At 42.7% G+C, this 12,628-nt stretch overlaps 3 protein-coding genes across 6 annotated transcripts; 2 read left to right on the forward strand and 1 right to left on the reverse strand.

Annotated features, from left to right (window-relative positions):
• The first annotated feature begins 1,135 nt into the window (after positions 1 to 1,135).
• Positions 1,136 to 3,509, forward strand: LOC138718091 (putative protein ARB2BP). The gene is made up of 2 exons (XM_069852345.1): positions 1,136 to 1,162; positions 2,460 to 3,509. Exons 1-2 carry the CDS (start codon positions 1,136 to 1,138, stop codon positions 3,507 to 3,509), a joined length of 1,077 nt encoding a protein of 358 aa, XP_069708446.1.
• Positions 2,913 to 7,099, reverse strand: TXNL4B (thioredoxin like 4B). Of its 4 annotated transcripts, none has more exons than XM_069868030.1 (5): positions 7,019 to 7,099; positions 6,685 to 6,844; positions 5,588 to 5,739; positions 4,963 to 5,142; positions 2,913 to 3,161 (listed from the first exon to the last, which is right to left on the reverse strand). In XM_069868030.1, exons 2-4 carry the CDS (start codon positions 6,814 to 6,816, stop codon positions 4,977 to 4,979), a joined length of 450 nt encoding a protein of 149 aa, XP_069724131.1. In that variant the 5' UTR covers positions 6,817 to 6,844; positions 7,019 to 7,099; the 3' UTR covers positions 2,913 to 3,161; positions 4,963 to 4,976. The 4 variants fall into 4 exon arrangements, with proteins under 4 accessions (XP_069724131.1, XP_069724124.1, XP_069724137.1 ...); XM_069868023.1 differs by having other exon boundaries at positions 2,914 to 3,158; XM_069868036.1 differs by lacking the exon at positions 2,913 to 3,161 and adding an exon at positions 4,192 to 4,595.
• Positions 7,100 to 7,160: 61 nt separating this feature from the next.
• Positions 7,161 to 12,531, forward strand: TRMT10C (tRNA methyltransferase 10C, mitochondrial RNase P subunit). Its single transcript, XM_069868149.1, has 2 exons — positions 7,161 to 7,188; positions 11,162 to 12,531. Exon 2 carries the CDS (start codon positions 11,193 to 11,195, stop codon positions 12,438 to 12,440), a length of 1,248 nt encoding a protein of 415 aa, XP_069724250.1. The 5' UTR covers positions 7,161 to 7,188; positions 11,162 to 11,192; the 3' UTR covers positions 12,441 to 12,531.
• The last annotated feature ends 97 nt before the right edge of the window (positions 12,532 to 12,628 follow it).

The raw sequence follows: 12,628 nt of genomic DNA on the forward strand, positions 1-12,628 counted from the left end.
TCCTCCTTCTCTCCCTCCCTCCCTCTCTCCCTTCCCCTGCAGGTGTTGGTCAGAGCCCGGGACACCGGTTCGTCTCGTCGGACGGGAGGACAGGTTCGGGTGCCGGGCACCAGAGGGTGTCGCTTTAGGAACCCTCCCACTGCCAAGTGGAGACAGAGATCCTATTGGGTTTTGTGGGTGGTTTTTTTTGTACAGGTTTTTGTAGTTGGTGGGGTGAGTTTTTCAGTTTAGTTTGGGTTTTGTTTTGTTTGGGATTTTTTTCTGGTTTGCTTTATTTCAGGGCAGCTTCAGAACTGGAAGCTTTGTGTGTAGCTTCTGCTTGGTAGTGGCTACGCGCTAAGTGTGGGAAGCTGTGCAAAACTAGTTTTGACCACTTTTATCAGTTTCGCGCTGAAGAAGCTTAGCTTTAATTTATGGTCAGTTGTAAATCAGGACGTGAGGTGTCAGCTTGTAACTTGGAAGGATGGAAACATATACAGAGGTGATTCTGCCCCTCTACTCCTCTCTTCTGAGACCTCACCTGGAGTACTGTGTTCAGTTCTGGAATCCTCAACGTAACGATATGGAACTGCTGGAACGGGTCCAGAAGAAGGACACAAAGATGATCAGAGGGCTGGTGCACCTCCCATATGAGGACAGGCTGAGAGAGTTAGACTTATTCAGACTGGAGAAGAGAAGTCTCTGAGGAGACCTTATAGTGACCTTCTAGTACCTGAAGGGGGCTACAAGAAAGCTGGGGAGGAACTTTTTACAAAGGCTTGTAGTGATAGGATGAGGGGCAATGTGTTTGAATTGGAGGGGGGAGGATTTAGATTAGACATGAGGAAGAAATTCTTCACAATGAGGGTGGTGAAACGCTGGCACTGGAAGTTGTGGCTGCCCCATCCCTGGAGGTGTTCACGGCCAGTCTGGATGAGGCTTTGAGCAGCCTGATCCAGTGGGAGATGGGAATTGGATGATCTTTAAGGTCCCTTCCAACCCAAACGGCTCTATGATTATCACTGATATATTTCATAGATACACCCAGAATTAAGTACATAAAAGTAACGAAGCCTGAACAAAGATGGGTTTGTTCTTCCTTCACGCAGAGAAACTGCCTGCAACCTCAGAGTGAAGAAGATTTCAGTCTATGATGATGGCAGATTTTACAGGAGATGATATGGTATGTTGAGTTTTACCAGAACAGAGGAATCTGGTTTTATTTGGAAAATCTTATCAAATGTAGTACACTGCAGTTGTGTTTCTAATACACTAACAGCTGTAACAAGCACCAATTGAATTTACAGCTGAAGAATTTTGCAATCCAAACAGAAAAGTGAGAGGAAGGATTTTTCTTTTCTTTTCTCAATGGTAATATTATTTAAATCAAAATAGCAATTGTAAAGGCTACCAGAATAAACACCCTTGTATATTTCATATATATAATGATGAAGCACAAACAGCAGTCAATGCTGACTTAGAATGTATATTTTCCTAAAAGAAGTAAATGCATTACACAGCTGTTTCTACAACAACCTATAACAGCTGCTTTTAAACTCTATAATTTTTTTTTTAATTTGGAAGTATAAGAATCAATTTTCAATATGCCAAGCAGCTTACTCAAGGAAACCTGCATTCCATGAAGGAGCTGGGCTCCAACTCAAGTCACTTACATGAAAATTTTCAGATTGTTTTCAGTCCTAGCAATCAGCTTTATCAGATGGTATAGTGAGTTTTAACATAGTCGTGATTTACTGTGTTCTAAAAACCTCTCTTAGTTCAGTACAAAATATTTAAGTGTATAGTAATTTGTACCAAGGTATTAACCAAATATAATGTCATATAAACAACTTGCCAAATCAAAATTACTGTGTTAAGATGATAAATTAATTTTTTACTGTTTGCAAATCGCTGCTTTTAGGAAAAAAAAATCCTGTACGATTCTAACCACATAAAAGGTTACCCCAGGTTTACCATTCTACAGCCAGCAACAGACAGAAGCAGACTGAAGAGTTAATAGGAAAATAGATTATGATAAGCTTTGGTTTTCTGTTGCATGGAAGCTACTTCCTGGTATAATTCGTAGGAGTTGATCAACTGAAAAATTATTTCAGCTGAAACTAGAGACTTGCCTGATTTCATGAAAGCTTGCTGCATGGGTTTTCTTTTTTCCTGTTTGTTGATCACAGTGTCTAGCTTATTCTGCCATTGATGCCACAATTTCCATGTGGCAAGTGCTTGTAAGGATGAACAAATAACTGGAGAGGTTAGTATTAATGTACTGCTGTTGGAATTTAACAACCGAAGTATGTGAGAGGCTTTATAAGCAGCTAGTTTACTATAGACCACCAAGAGTCAGGGTCAATGAGTACTTTGTTTGTAACCACTTTCAAACCTGAATCCTAATGAATAGGTTTCCTTTATGTAGGTGCTGTATGGTGGTCTTGTCAGCACACTGACATAGTCTCCTTAATTTGTAGTGGTTACAAATACAGCACGAACTAAGCTTGAGGAAACTAATAGAGGGCTCAGAGTATCAAGAGGAACTGAAATACGACTTCAATATAAAAGGGGAACTAAGGCATCTAGATACAAATGAGTCCTTTGTTTTCAATTATTACAAGAATGCACATGAGCAGAATCATAAACGCTATCAAGTTTTGGGACATCTGATTACCCAATATGTTTATGGGCTCCTGGAAAGAGTCTGCATACTGCAAAAAGTTTACATTCCTATTGATGCTACAGAGGATGAACCAAGAAGTTTCTTTTTCATGAGTGAGAACGCACTCACAAGTTCCCTTAGCCTAATTGTCCTTCTTCAAGACCGTGGAGTTTTCCATGCTGGACAGTGGGGGCGAAGGACAATTGTCAGGGAGGGTCTAGGGCATGGAACACAAATACCATACATCAAAACAGCCCTTCAAAGCCACAGGGGAGTGATTGTACTGAATCCCAATGACAACTTTGTTGATGCAAAGACTGAAAAGGAGAGGTTAAGCTTTTATTCCAGGGAAGAAGCACTGAGTTCTACGCAGTCCATCGGGTGGATCCCCAAGAGAGGCAGTAGTACCCCTGAGGAGCATACCATTTATGTATGGGATAACTTCATTTCAAAGAGCACAGTCAAGAATGTGGCCTTCATTGCCCATGGCTATGGTGGCTTGGTGTTTGTTGATCTGCTGGTGCAGAGAAAGTGGGAGGTAATGAATAAAGTTTACTCTGTGGCGTTCATTGACTCCATGCACAATGTGCAACACCAGACAAGAAGCGATCCACAAATACAAGAATGGATACAGAAACACTGCTGTGAATGGGTGTCAAACTGTAAGCCTCTAGATAAAGCTTTTAGCTCTTGCATGAAAGTGAATTGTCCTACTGTCTCTGCCAGAGTGGAAAAGTATGATTTAGCACCCTCCTGCTGCTTACGTGCCATCTTTAAGCACCTGAACAGCACACTGAAAGCCAAGACCTCCAGGCATTCACCTGTTGTAACCAGAAGCAGCACAAGTAAAAGAGGCAATAAATGAAGGTATACTGAGCTGTTCTTGATAGGGCTTTCTTCCTTTCACAACTGCCCCTCCGCCTTTCAGTCACCTACGGATCTTCACCTCATTGTGGAGCAACTTAAAATTTTAAGTTTGAAACTAGTTTCTTTGGTTTTGAGAAACACACAAATACAAGTTAACTGTTGGGAAAAGAAGTGCATTGTTGAAAGCTTTAGGCCACAACTCTCCAGCTAGCTGTCAAATTTAAAGCTGCACAGAGATGTTCAGGTATATCTATTCTGTATAAATTTTTGAAATATTATGCAGTTATGGCTCTATAATCATACTAAAATATCAGGAAAACACTTGCTTTGTAAGTGCAAAGCTTTCATTAAAAGGACAAATCTGGAACCAGAAGCACCTAAAGGATCTCTTTCCTTCCCCACCATATGGTGTTTAAAAACCTTCCAAGAGCTGGAACTCCCCCTCTTCTTGAAAAGCTTACTGTTAAGCTGAACAACACGTTAGGGAACTACACATTGCTATCTTCCCCCAGTCAGAGATTATATGCCCCAAACACAATAAAGTGAGCTAAAGTAATTTATGTTTCAAAGCCAACTAAGCCAGTGAGATTGCTGGGCATGAGCTGCCTTAGAAATTCAGTACTCAAGCAACCTGTCGTTACCAGACTGACGCAAAAGATAGACACTGCTGTTTGCTCTCAGCTATTTAATTTTAGCCAGAGGTAGGAAATAGATACAGTTTTTAGATGTCCATACTTGAGCCTTCAAAGCAAATGTAAACGAAATGGTTGCTCTGAATTTCCAGTTCAATCGTGTGGGAATTAAAAGTATTCAGCAGCTTCAAAAGAGCTTTGAAGGATGACAAAAAATTTTGTCCTACAATTTCAGTTCCCGTCTCAGTCAAAAAAAAATGTTGAACAGCAATACTTGGTGCCAGAGAAAAGAGAGTGTCAACTTTACTTCTGGGTTTACATCCATTTCAGTTTTCAGTCATCTCCAATACTGTTTGAAAAAGCTTCCATCTTGTTATCCAGTAATGAGTAAAAGCATAAAATTCCATTGGACAGGCACAGTCAGCTGAATGCTCTTGAGAGCAAGCACAGCTCTTTAAATAAAGATAGGTTTACTGTTATTGCATCTGAAAGAAAATGGTACTAAATAGGCAATTAATAGATTATACAGGATTTTAGTTCACTTAAGATTTCTTAAGTTTCACTGAGGATGCATTCAACCTGTCTGTCCTGTAGGTGCTGGTCAGCATGCCACTCAAAGAACAGTCGCTTGCGTGAATTCAAGGCATGAACGTGTAGATTTATTTACAAGTACAAGGTGACAGAACGTCTGTCTTCAGAAGGAGACCAATATGATCCTTAAACATAAGTACTCAAACTTTACCACAGTGCTAGAGGTGGCTAAACATGCTTGAAGAGAAACAGGTATCTAGAATTTCAGCCATTTCTGTAATTCTTTACCTCAGGCCATCCCATTAAATTCCTTGGTAGAGAAGATCATATTTAGGTATGTTATTGGGATCAATAGGGCTTCTCACAATGAGCTTTCCCCGCATTGCTCCACGGTAAATCACTTCAATCAGATCTATAAAGTCTTGCTTTGTTTTGAAGCTTCCTACAAATTTGGTGTGATCTGGAGACCTAAACAGAAGCATAAGATAAAGGTAGAACTGTAATGTATACAGTGTTCAAAACAAAAACATCTAAAGACAGGAAAAGATGTATAATGAAATTAGAAGTTCTGACTTGGTCATTCTAAAAGAATTAACGATATTGGTAATGGCATAACTAAGTCAGGAACTGACTGTGACCTCCAAAGTCTAAAAAGGTGCAGTGTCACATCTAAGACTTTAACAATACTATTTTTTGCACAGTCAGGAACATTTCACAGCCAACACCTACTTATTGCATCAGAGCATATTTCAAAATACTTCTTAATCTCAAGCCCTTCTGTCTGCCTACAGAGTTCTCAATGCAGATGCTGGTAACAGTTTTCAAATGTGACCTTCCCCAGGCATGGCAACATAGGGAAAGACTGATAAATTCTTACAGGCGTAATAGGTAATGCCAGGTAGGGTGCACATACCCATAGTCAACTTTCATGTGTTGTCCATTGAAGAAAAATACAGTTGATGGAATATAACTGATGTCAAAATACTGGGTGTACACTGGAACCTTGTCCACATCCACCAGGTAAATGACTGCCATTTTACTTAGGTCATGAGCTGTCTTTGCAAGCTGAAAATAGTGAGAAATATGGATGACAAATGGATTGACACACAAGAGGAAAAAGGATGGTAAGCTTTATAAAGCCCATTTTCCTTATGTCTTTTCAGTATAAGCAGGGCTAGAATATCACGTCTTCTGTAATTCAAGCACTTTGTACACCCACTACAATAACACAGTAATTTGCTTAATTTTCAAACATTTTTATGGATATAGTATTGCTTCATTTTACACTTAATTGATGCCAAAATTTTCATGAGACATCTTATTATCCAGAAGCGACATATCATAGAATCATAAGGTAGTTTGGGTTGGAAGGGACCTTAAAGATCATCCAGTTCCAACACCCAGTGATGGGCAAGGACACGTCCCACTGGATCAGGCTGCTCAAAGCCCCATCCAGCCTGGCCTTGAGCACCTCCAGGGATGGGGCAGCCACAACCTTCCTGGGCAACCTCTGCCAGTGTCTCACCACTCTCACAGTGAAGAAATTCTTCCTTATGTCTAGTCTAAATCTGCCCCTCCAGTTTATACCCCTTGCCCCTCATCCTATCACCACAAGCCTTTGTAAACAGTCCCTCCTCAGCTTTCCTGTAGCCCCTTTCAAGTACTGGGCGGTCACTATGAGATCTTCTCGGAGCCTTCTCTTCTCCAGGCTGAACAACTCCAACTCTCTCAGCCTGTCCTCATATGGGGGGTGCTCCAGCCCTCTGATCATCCTCGTGTCCCTCCTCTGGACCCGTTCCAACAGTTCCATATCCTTCTTATGTTAAGGATCCCAGAACTGGACACAGCACTCCAGGTGGAAGTCTCAAAAGGGAGGAACAGAGGTGCAGAATCACCTCCCTCACCCAGCTGGGCAACCTGTGCCAGTGGTGAATATGCCACTGTCTTGTACGCAAGAGGGGTACTAGTAGGGTGTGTTTAATAAATAAATAAATAAACCGTCGGTCTTACAATATCATCGAGTTGCAGGCAAACAGCATCGTTATCTCTTCCAAACCGGAGAACCAACACCTTCTCGGCCACGCTCTTTATTGCCTGATCCACCTCCCCCTTACAGCCCAGCTTGGGCAGCAGGAAGCTCATCGCGAGGGGCCTCGGCTCCCGCCTCCACCTTGGGAGAAAATGAAACAGCGTCACGACCCCGCCGGGCTCCTCCGCGCCTTCAAGAGAGAACAAGGCGAACGCATCGCCCCCCCCCACCCCGCCCCACCCAAGGCTCCAGCGCCCGCCCCGGCCCCGAGGGTTCCAGGCCTTCCCCCACGTCCCGAGGCCGCGGGGCGCTCACCGCACCCCGCAGGGCGACGCGGGCCAGGCAGAGGGGAGAGAAGACGCCCGGAACTTTGGCCTCGGGGGCCGCGGGGCAGCACGGGCGGGAGGCGCAAGGGAGCCAGCCTCGCCCCGCGCCGCGCATGCGCAGTTCCACGCCCGCCCTCCCCGGGCTCGGAGACACGCGGGGTGAGTGCGCGGCGGAGGGGCCGGGGGCACCGGCGAGAGGATCGCAGAGTGGGTTGGAAGGGACCTCAAAGATCATGCAGCTCCAACCACCCCCTCCCCTGCCGTGGGCACGGACACCTCCCACCAGATCAGGCTGCGCAAAGCGCAATCCGGCCCGGCCTCGAACGCCTCCAGGGTGGGGGCAGCCACGGCTGCTCTGGGCGAGGTTGTCCACCCTGACCCTCGGCCGTGGGTATTCATGGGTGTCCAAAGGTGTCCGAGGGTGGGCACGGGACTTCATGGGTATCTGTAGGAGTCCACAGGTATCTGTGGGTGTCCGTGGGCGCACATGGTGAGCGCCTGGGTCTCGGGGGTGGCGGCTGAAGGAGAGTGTGGGAACGCGAGGTTGTCCCCCTGACCCTCAGCCAACTGTCAGCTAAAGGCACATCCATCCCCCTCTTGGTGGCAGGAGCGCGGCTGCGGTGGGAGAGCATAGAGTCATCCTGAGAGACTTCAGACTAGCTGAAAGGTTTGACGGTCTTGCACTGGAGTCCTACAGAGATATTTATGAAGAGAATAAATTGCTATGAATGCTGGAAGCTCTGAAGCTAAGGAATAATCACAGAATAGTTTATGTTGGAAGGAACCTTAAAGATTATTCGTTTCCAGCCCCCCTGCCATGGGCAGGGACACCTCCCACCAGAATCAGGCTGCTCAAAGCCTGCCTTGGACACCTCCAGGGATGGGGCATCAACAGCTTCTCTGGACAACCTGTTCCAGGGCCTCACCACTCTCACAGGAAAAAAATTCTATCTGTTAACAGCAGTCCTTGAATGTTATTTATTCTTGGAGGTGCTCTGGTGTTACAGACATCTTCTGTGACTCCTTTCCACTTTATAATCAATACTGCGTTGCTTACTGGTTGCATGCTTGCCAGGGGTGGGCTTACTTAGTAAATGCTATCACTAAGGATAAATGCTGGTGAAACTTTCTGTAAGGGTTCTGGCCCCATTGACAGTCGAGAGCTTTGGCCAGGCACGTCTCTCTTGTATTGTGGCTGTCAATGACTTTTTAGTACAGCCTGTACTGACAGGACAACAGGTAATGGTTATAAATGGAAAGAGGGTAGATCTGGGTTGGACATAAGGAAGAAAATTTTTATTATGAAGTGTAACCTGGCTTCCTGTGGTTCAGTTCAGGCCTGGGCTGGTTTAGAAGCTATGAAGGAGCATGTAAGGCCATGCTCTCTGGGGGAGCTGCATTGGTCCTTGTCCTGGTCCAGTGTGCTGTGTACTGCATCGTTGAGGGCTGCTGGCAGCATCTGCGCTAGTGGCAGTCATGCATTATTCAGTCTCTGAAATATTGGTGAAGGGCTTTTCTGTTCATGGGATTAGTTACAGGGAAGTCATGTTGATACAAAAAGTAGTTACTGTTACAAAAAGTGGTATATTTTTTCTAAGCTAAAGTAGAGTTTTCATCCAAGTAACTTTGGTGTTTTGAAAGTTGGACAGAACGTCCCTCTGAGAGCACGATTTCTTTTTCAAATAGTGTTTTTTCAGACACTGTTACACTGTTTGTTCTTTTGGAAGTGGTAATGTCTTAAGTGTGATCTGTACTGAACAGATGTGTCTTCTATAATCATCTCTGTTTGCAGTGTTTCTGCACCTCAAATGCAAGGTTAGACAGAGAGCTAGGGCAGCTCGAATAAGCTAGGGATTTGATTCTTGTGAAGTTTATAATAACATTGAAATTAGTCCTTGGAAAGTAATAGAATATGTGTAAGATTTCTGGGAGACTTTATACATATGCATGTAAGTAGGAAATACATTCTCTAACCAGCTCTTGTCTTGCTGCACAGGATTACTGGACATCACTCCCTCATGTTGCCCAGGCCCGCTTTAAAGGATACTTGCTTCCTAAAACTCCAGAAGACAGTTTATTTGCCAGCATTTTCTATCAGTGCTGCAAAACCAAGGAAAAACAAAATCAATCCTAGAAATCAAGGTTCTTCGAAGAGATTTAGAATAGTAATGTCGTGATAGGGTGCATGCTGGGCATACTGAAAGGTGACTTGGCTTTTATCAAAAGCTGTCATCCAATTGTTTATGGATGACTGGAGTTGTTCAATGTAAAATGTCAGCTCTTTTGGTAAATTCACACAACTTTATTAGGTTATCTATAAATTGCAGCTAACTTGATGTCTTGTTTGAAAAACTCTGTTACAAAAGCCATCAGGTAGTATTCAGATTGTCTAAATCTGCCTTTCAAATATCGACTTAATCAGAGTTCCAGTAATGTAAGTTAACTCAGAAACTGATCCCTTGATTTTCCCAGGCTGGACAACGTACCTTTTTGATTATTAGTTTCGCCAGCAGTTTTAACACTTAAATGTAAAATTATGAACAGATCTATTGTGCCATGAGTTTTCTCTTAACTTCACACTCTTAGGGTTTTTTTGTTCATTTCATCTTAATGGCAGTAGAAAATGATTGTTCAGTCAAGAATTTGACTAATTACAGTGTTGTTAAAAATGCCAGTTTATATAATGTTTCCTAATAACATGCTGCTCTTTCTGTGGTCTTTATTTAGGCAGATATACACATAACCCCCAATTTAGATTTAACTTTTCTTTTGTATATCTGTTTGTACTCAGGTGCTAAGTTATTAGGGAGAGTATTAATTTTTATTTTGAAATTTGGAGCTAATTTTTATGCTTTGGCCAAATGCTGTTTTCTAAAAAAGTGAAATTTCAATGTTTTTACTTAAGTAGGTTTGCATAGGACAAGGAAAATATTAAACAATCTTTGTGTTTTTTCTTTCTGCAGACTTTTTACATTTAAATACAAATGTGTATGAAATTAGTGGGATTGTGGGTTTCATGTGCCTAGCTTTATGTGCCAACATCAAGTTCACAGACAACTTAGCCAAAAGAAAAAAGATAGTCTTTTCTTGTGCTGGTTGCTTATTTTTCCACCTCTTCTTCTTTCTAGGAGGTGTCCAGTGAACTAGGCGTGGCAGCTCATTTGAGTGGGATGATGACTTGGTTTTTTAACCTTTCTCCATCTCCTGGTTAGCTGTCCCTTAATTCAGGTCTCTGATTTGGCTTATAGCATGGCTATGTGGATGCTTGGACTGCTGCCAGAACCAGGAACAGAGGGCTCAGGGGACATAAGAGGGCCTTCACTGACAGTAGTATTAGCTTAGCAAAACTATAGCCATAGTAGTTGCAGTAGTTCCACTGACCTGCAATGTGGAAATGCACAGAAGAGGGGGAACCCTAGTAGCAGAGCTTTCACAAAATACAATGAGAAAAGCCAAAAATGTGATAGTGATAAGAGGTGTTCCAGAGGATGTTACAAGATGAAGCATCTTACCCATTATCGCAGGGAGGTAGATTAGGTAGGCACTTCTGGACATGTATGAAAATAGTTGCAGTCTGCATGCAGCATTTTGCTTAATATGGTTGTGAAGGTTTTTTATTTGTCATGTCATACAGATAATTTAAATAGATTTCAGACACTACTTAAAGGTTGTTTGACCATGTTGTGAGTTCATAAAATCACCAGATTGGAAGAGACCCACCGTTCATCGAGTCCAACCATTACTATCAAATACTAAACCATGCCCCTCAGCACCTCATCCACCTGTCCCGTAAACACCTCCAGGGAAGGTGACTCAACCACCTCCCTGGGCAGCCTCTGCCAGTTCCCAATGACCCTTTCTGAGAAAACTTTTTTCCTAATGTTCAGCCTAAGTGTTCAGTTGCAGTAAGCATATCTGTTTTAAGCAGCAGAGCTAGCCATGTCTGTTCACAGCAGTGCCACATGCTGTTTTCATTTAGAAAACAGTAGAAAAGTAATAGTGGAAGCAAGAATTTCTAGTGTTATCCAAGAAGTAAGTTATTGTCTGTCAATATTACTACGGATGAAAATCTGTGTGTGTTTTCTCCGTAGTTTCTGACAAGTTTCTTTTTCCCTTTTTTTGTGTTCTGCAGGTAAGTGCTTGAACACAGCACATGTCCAAGTATGCAGTCTGCTAACGTGCTTCTGAAGAAAATTCTAAGAAGCTCTGTCCTTTCATTTGCTGCACAACATGGGATGAAAAAGGATTTGTTTCCACTCAGTAGAACTCTGAGTTCATCATTTTGCCTGAAGCAGGACAATTCATGCAATTCCTCGGAAAAACTAGATTTAGATGCTTGGAAGAAGGTAATGAAGTCTGGGTTGCAAGAAGAAGTCAGTGAGACGGTCTCCAAACATCAGGAGATTTCTAGTTTGGCTGCTGCACGTGAGATTTTGGACATGTGGAGACTAGCTGGCAGATTGGTTCCAGAAAATATAAGTGAAGAACAGCTTCAAACCTTTATTGAATGTCCTACCAAGTCAGCCAAAAAGAAGTATTTAAAGTTCTTGCATCTCAAAGAACTTAAGAAGAAAAGCGACAAAAGAAAGATAGAGGAGAAAAGGAAAAGGAGGCTGGAAGCACAAGAGGGAGCTCCAAAAACTGATGAGACCCGAAGAAATTCATACATATGCCTGTGGACCAACAGTATGGATAAAGCATACAACTGGAGGGCTGCTCAGTCTATGGTCTTTGGCCAGCCTCTAGTATTTGACATGTCTTATGAAAAAGATATGTCTGTCCAAGAAGTTGCAAATACAGTAAGACAGTTGGTATTCAGTGAAGGCTGCAATCGAAGATCTGTGGATCCGTTCCACATCCACTTCTGTAACTTCAAAGAGAACAGCCTCTACCATAAGGAATTTATCAAGCATTACAGAGAGTCATGGGGCAAATTGCTTATCACTGTGACAGACCAGTGCTACACAGATGTCTTTCCAAAGGATAAGCTTATCTATCTGACTGCTGATTCTCCCAAAGTAATGAAAACATTCGATCATGACAAAATCTATATTGTCGGGTCAATGGTTGACAAGAGTATAAAAACAGGAGTCTCTTTAGCACGGGCAAAGCGATTGGGACTGGAGACTGCAGCCCTTCCACTGGAGAAGTACTTGCTTTGGAATACCGGTGCCAAAAATCTCACACTGGATCAAATGATACATATCTTACTAACCTTGAAAGATAGTGGAGACTGGAAGAAGGCTCTGGAATTTGTTCCAAAAAGGAAATACTGTGGCTTTGTAAACAAGCCTGTACATGAACTGAAAAAAAGCTTAAACCTGATCAATGCACTGAAACTTGGAAAGAGACAGGAAGAAGTACAAAAGCAGTTTGCCAAGAACTACTCTAAGAAGCTAATGCAAAAGTAGAATGATGGGGAAGAGAAGGATTTATTATTCGCAAACTGTGCCCTTGAATGCTCCAGTTTCTCCAGGCTTCTGGAACTGAACTCAGCTATTTCTCTCTAAAATTGCCTTTGGGTTTTGGTCAAATTGGAAAGGACTCTTGTTAGGGATTTTAAAAAACTTACCTTAATATTCCAAATGTTTGAATTCAT

The sequence above is a fragment of the Phaenicophaeus curvirostris genome, chromosome 1 (assembly GCF_032191515.1).
Source record: "Phaenicophaeus curvirostris isolate KB17595 chromosome 1, BPBGC_Pcur_1.0, whole genome shotgun sequence".
Taxonomy (NCBI): Eukaryota; Metazoa; Chordata; class Aves; order Cuculiformes; family Cuculidae; genus Phaenicophaeus; species Phaenicophaeus curvirostris.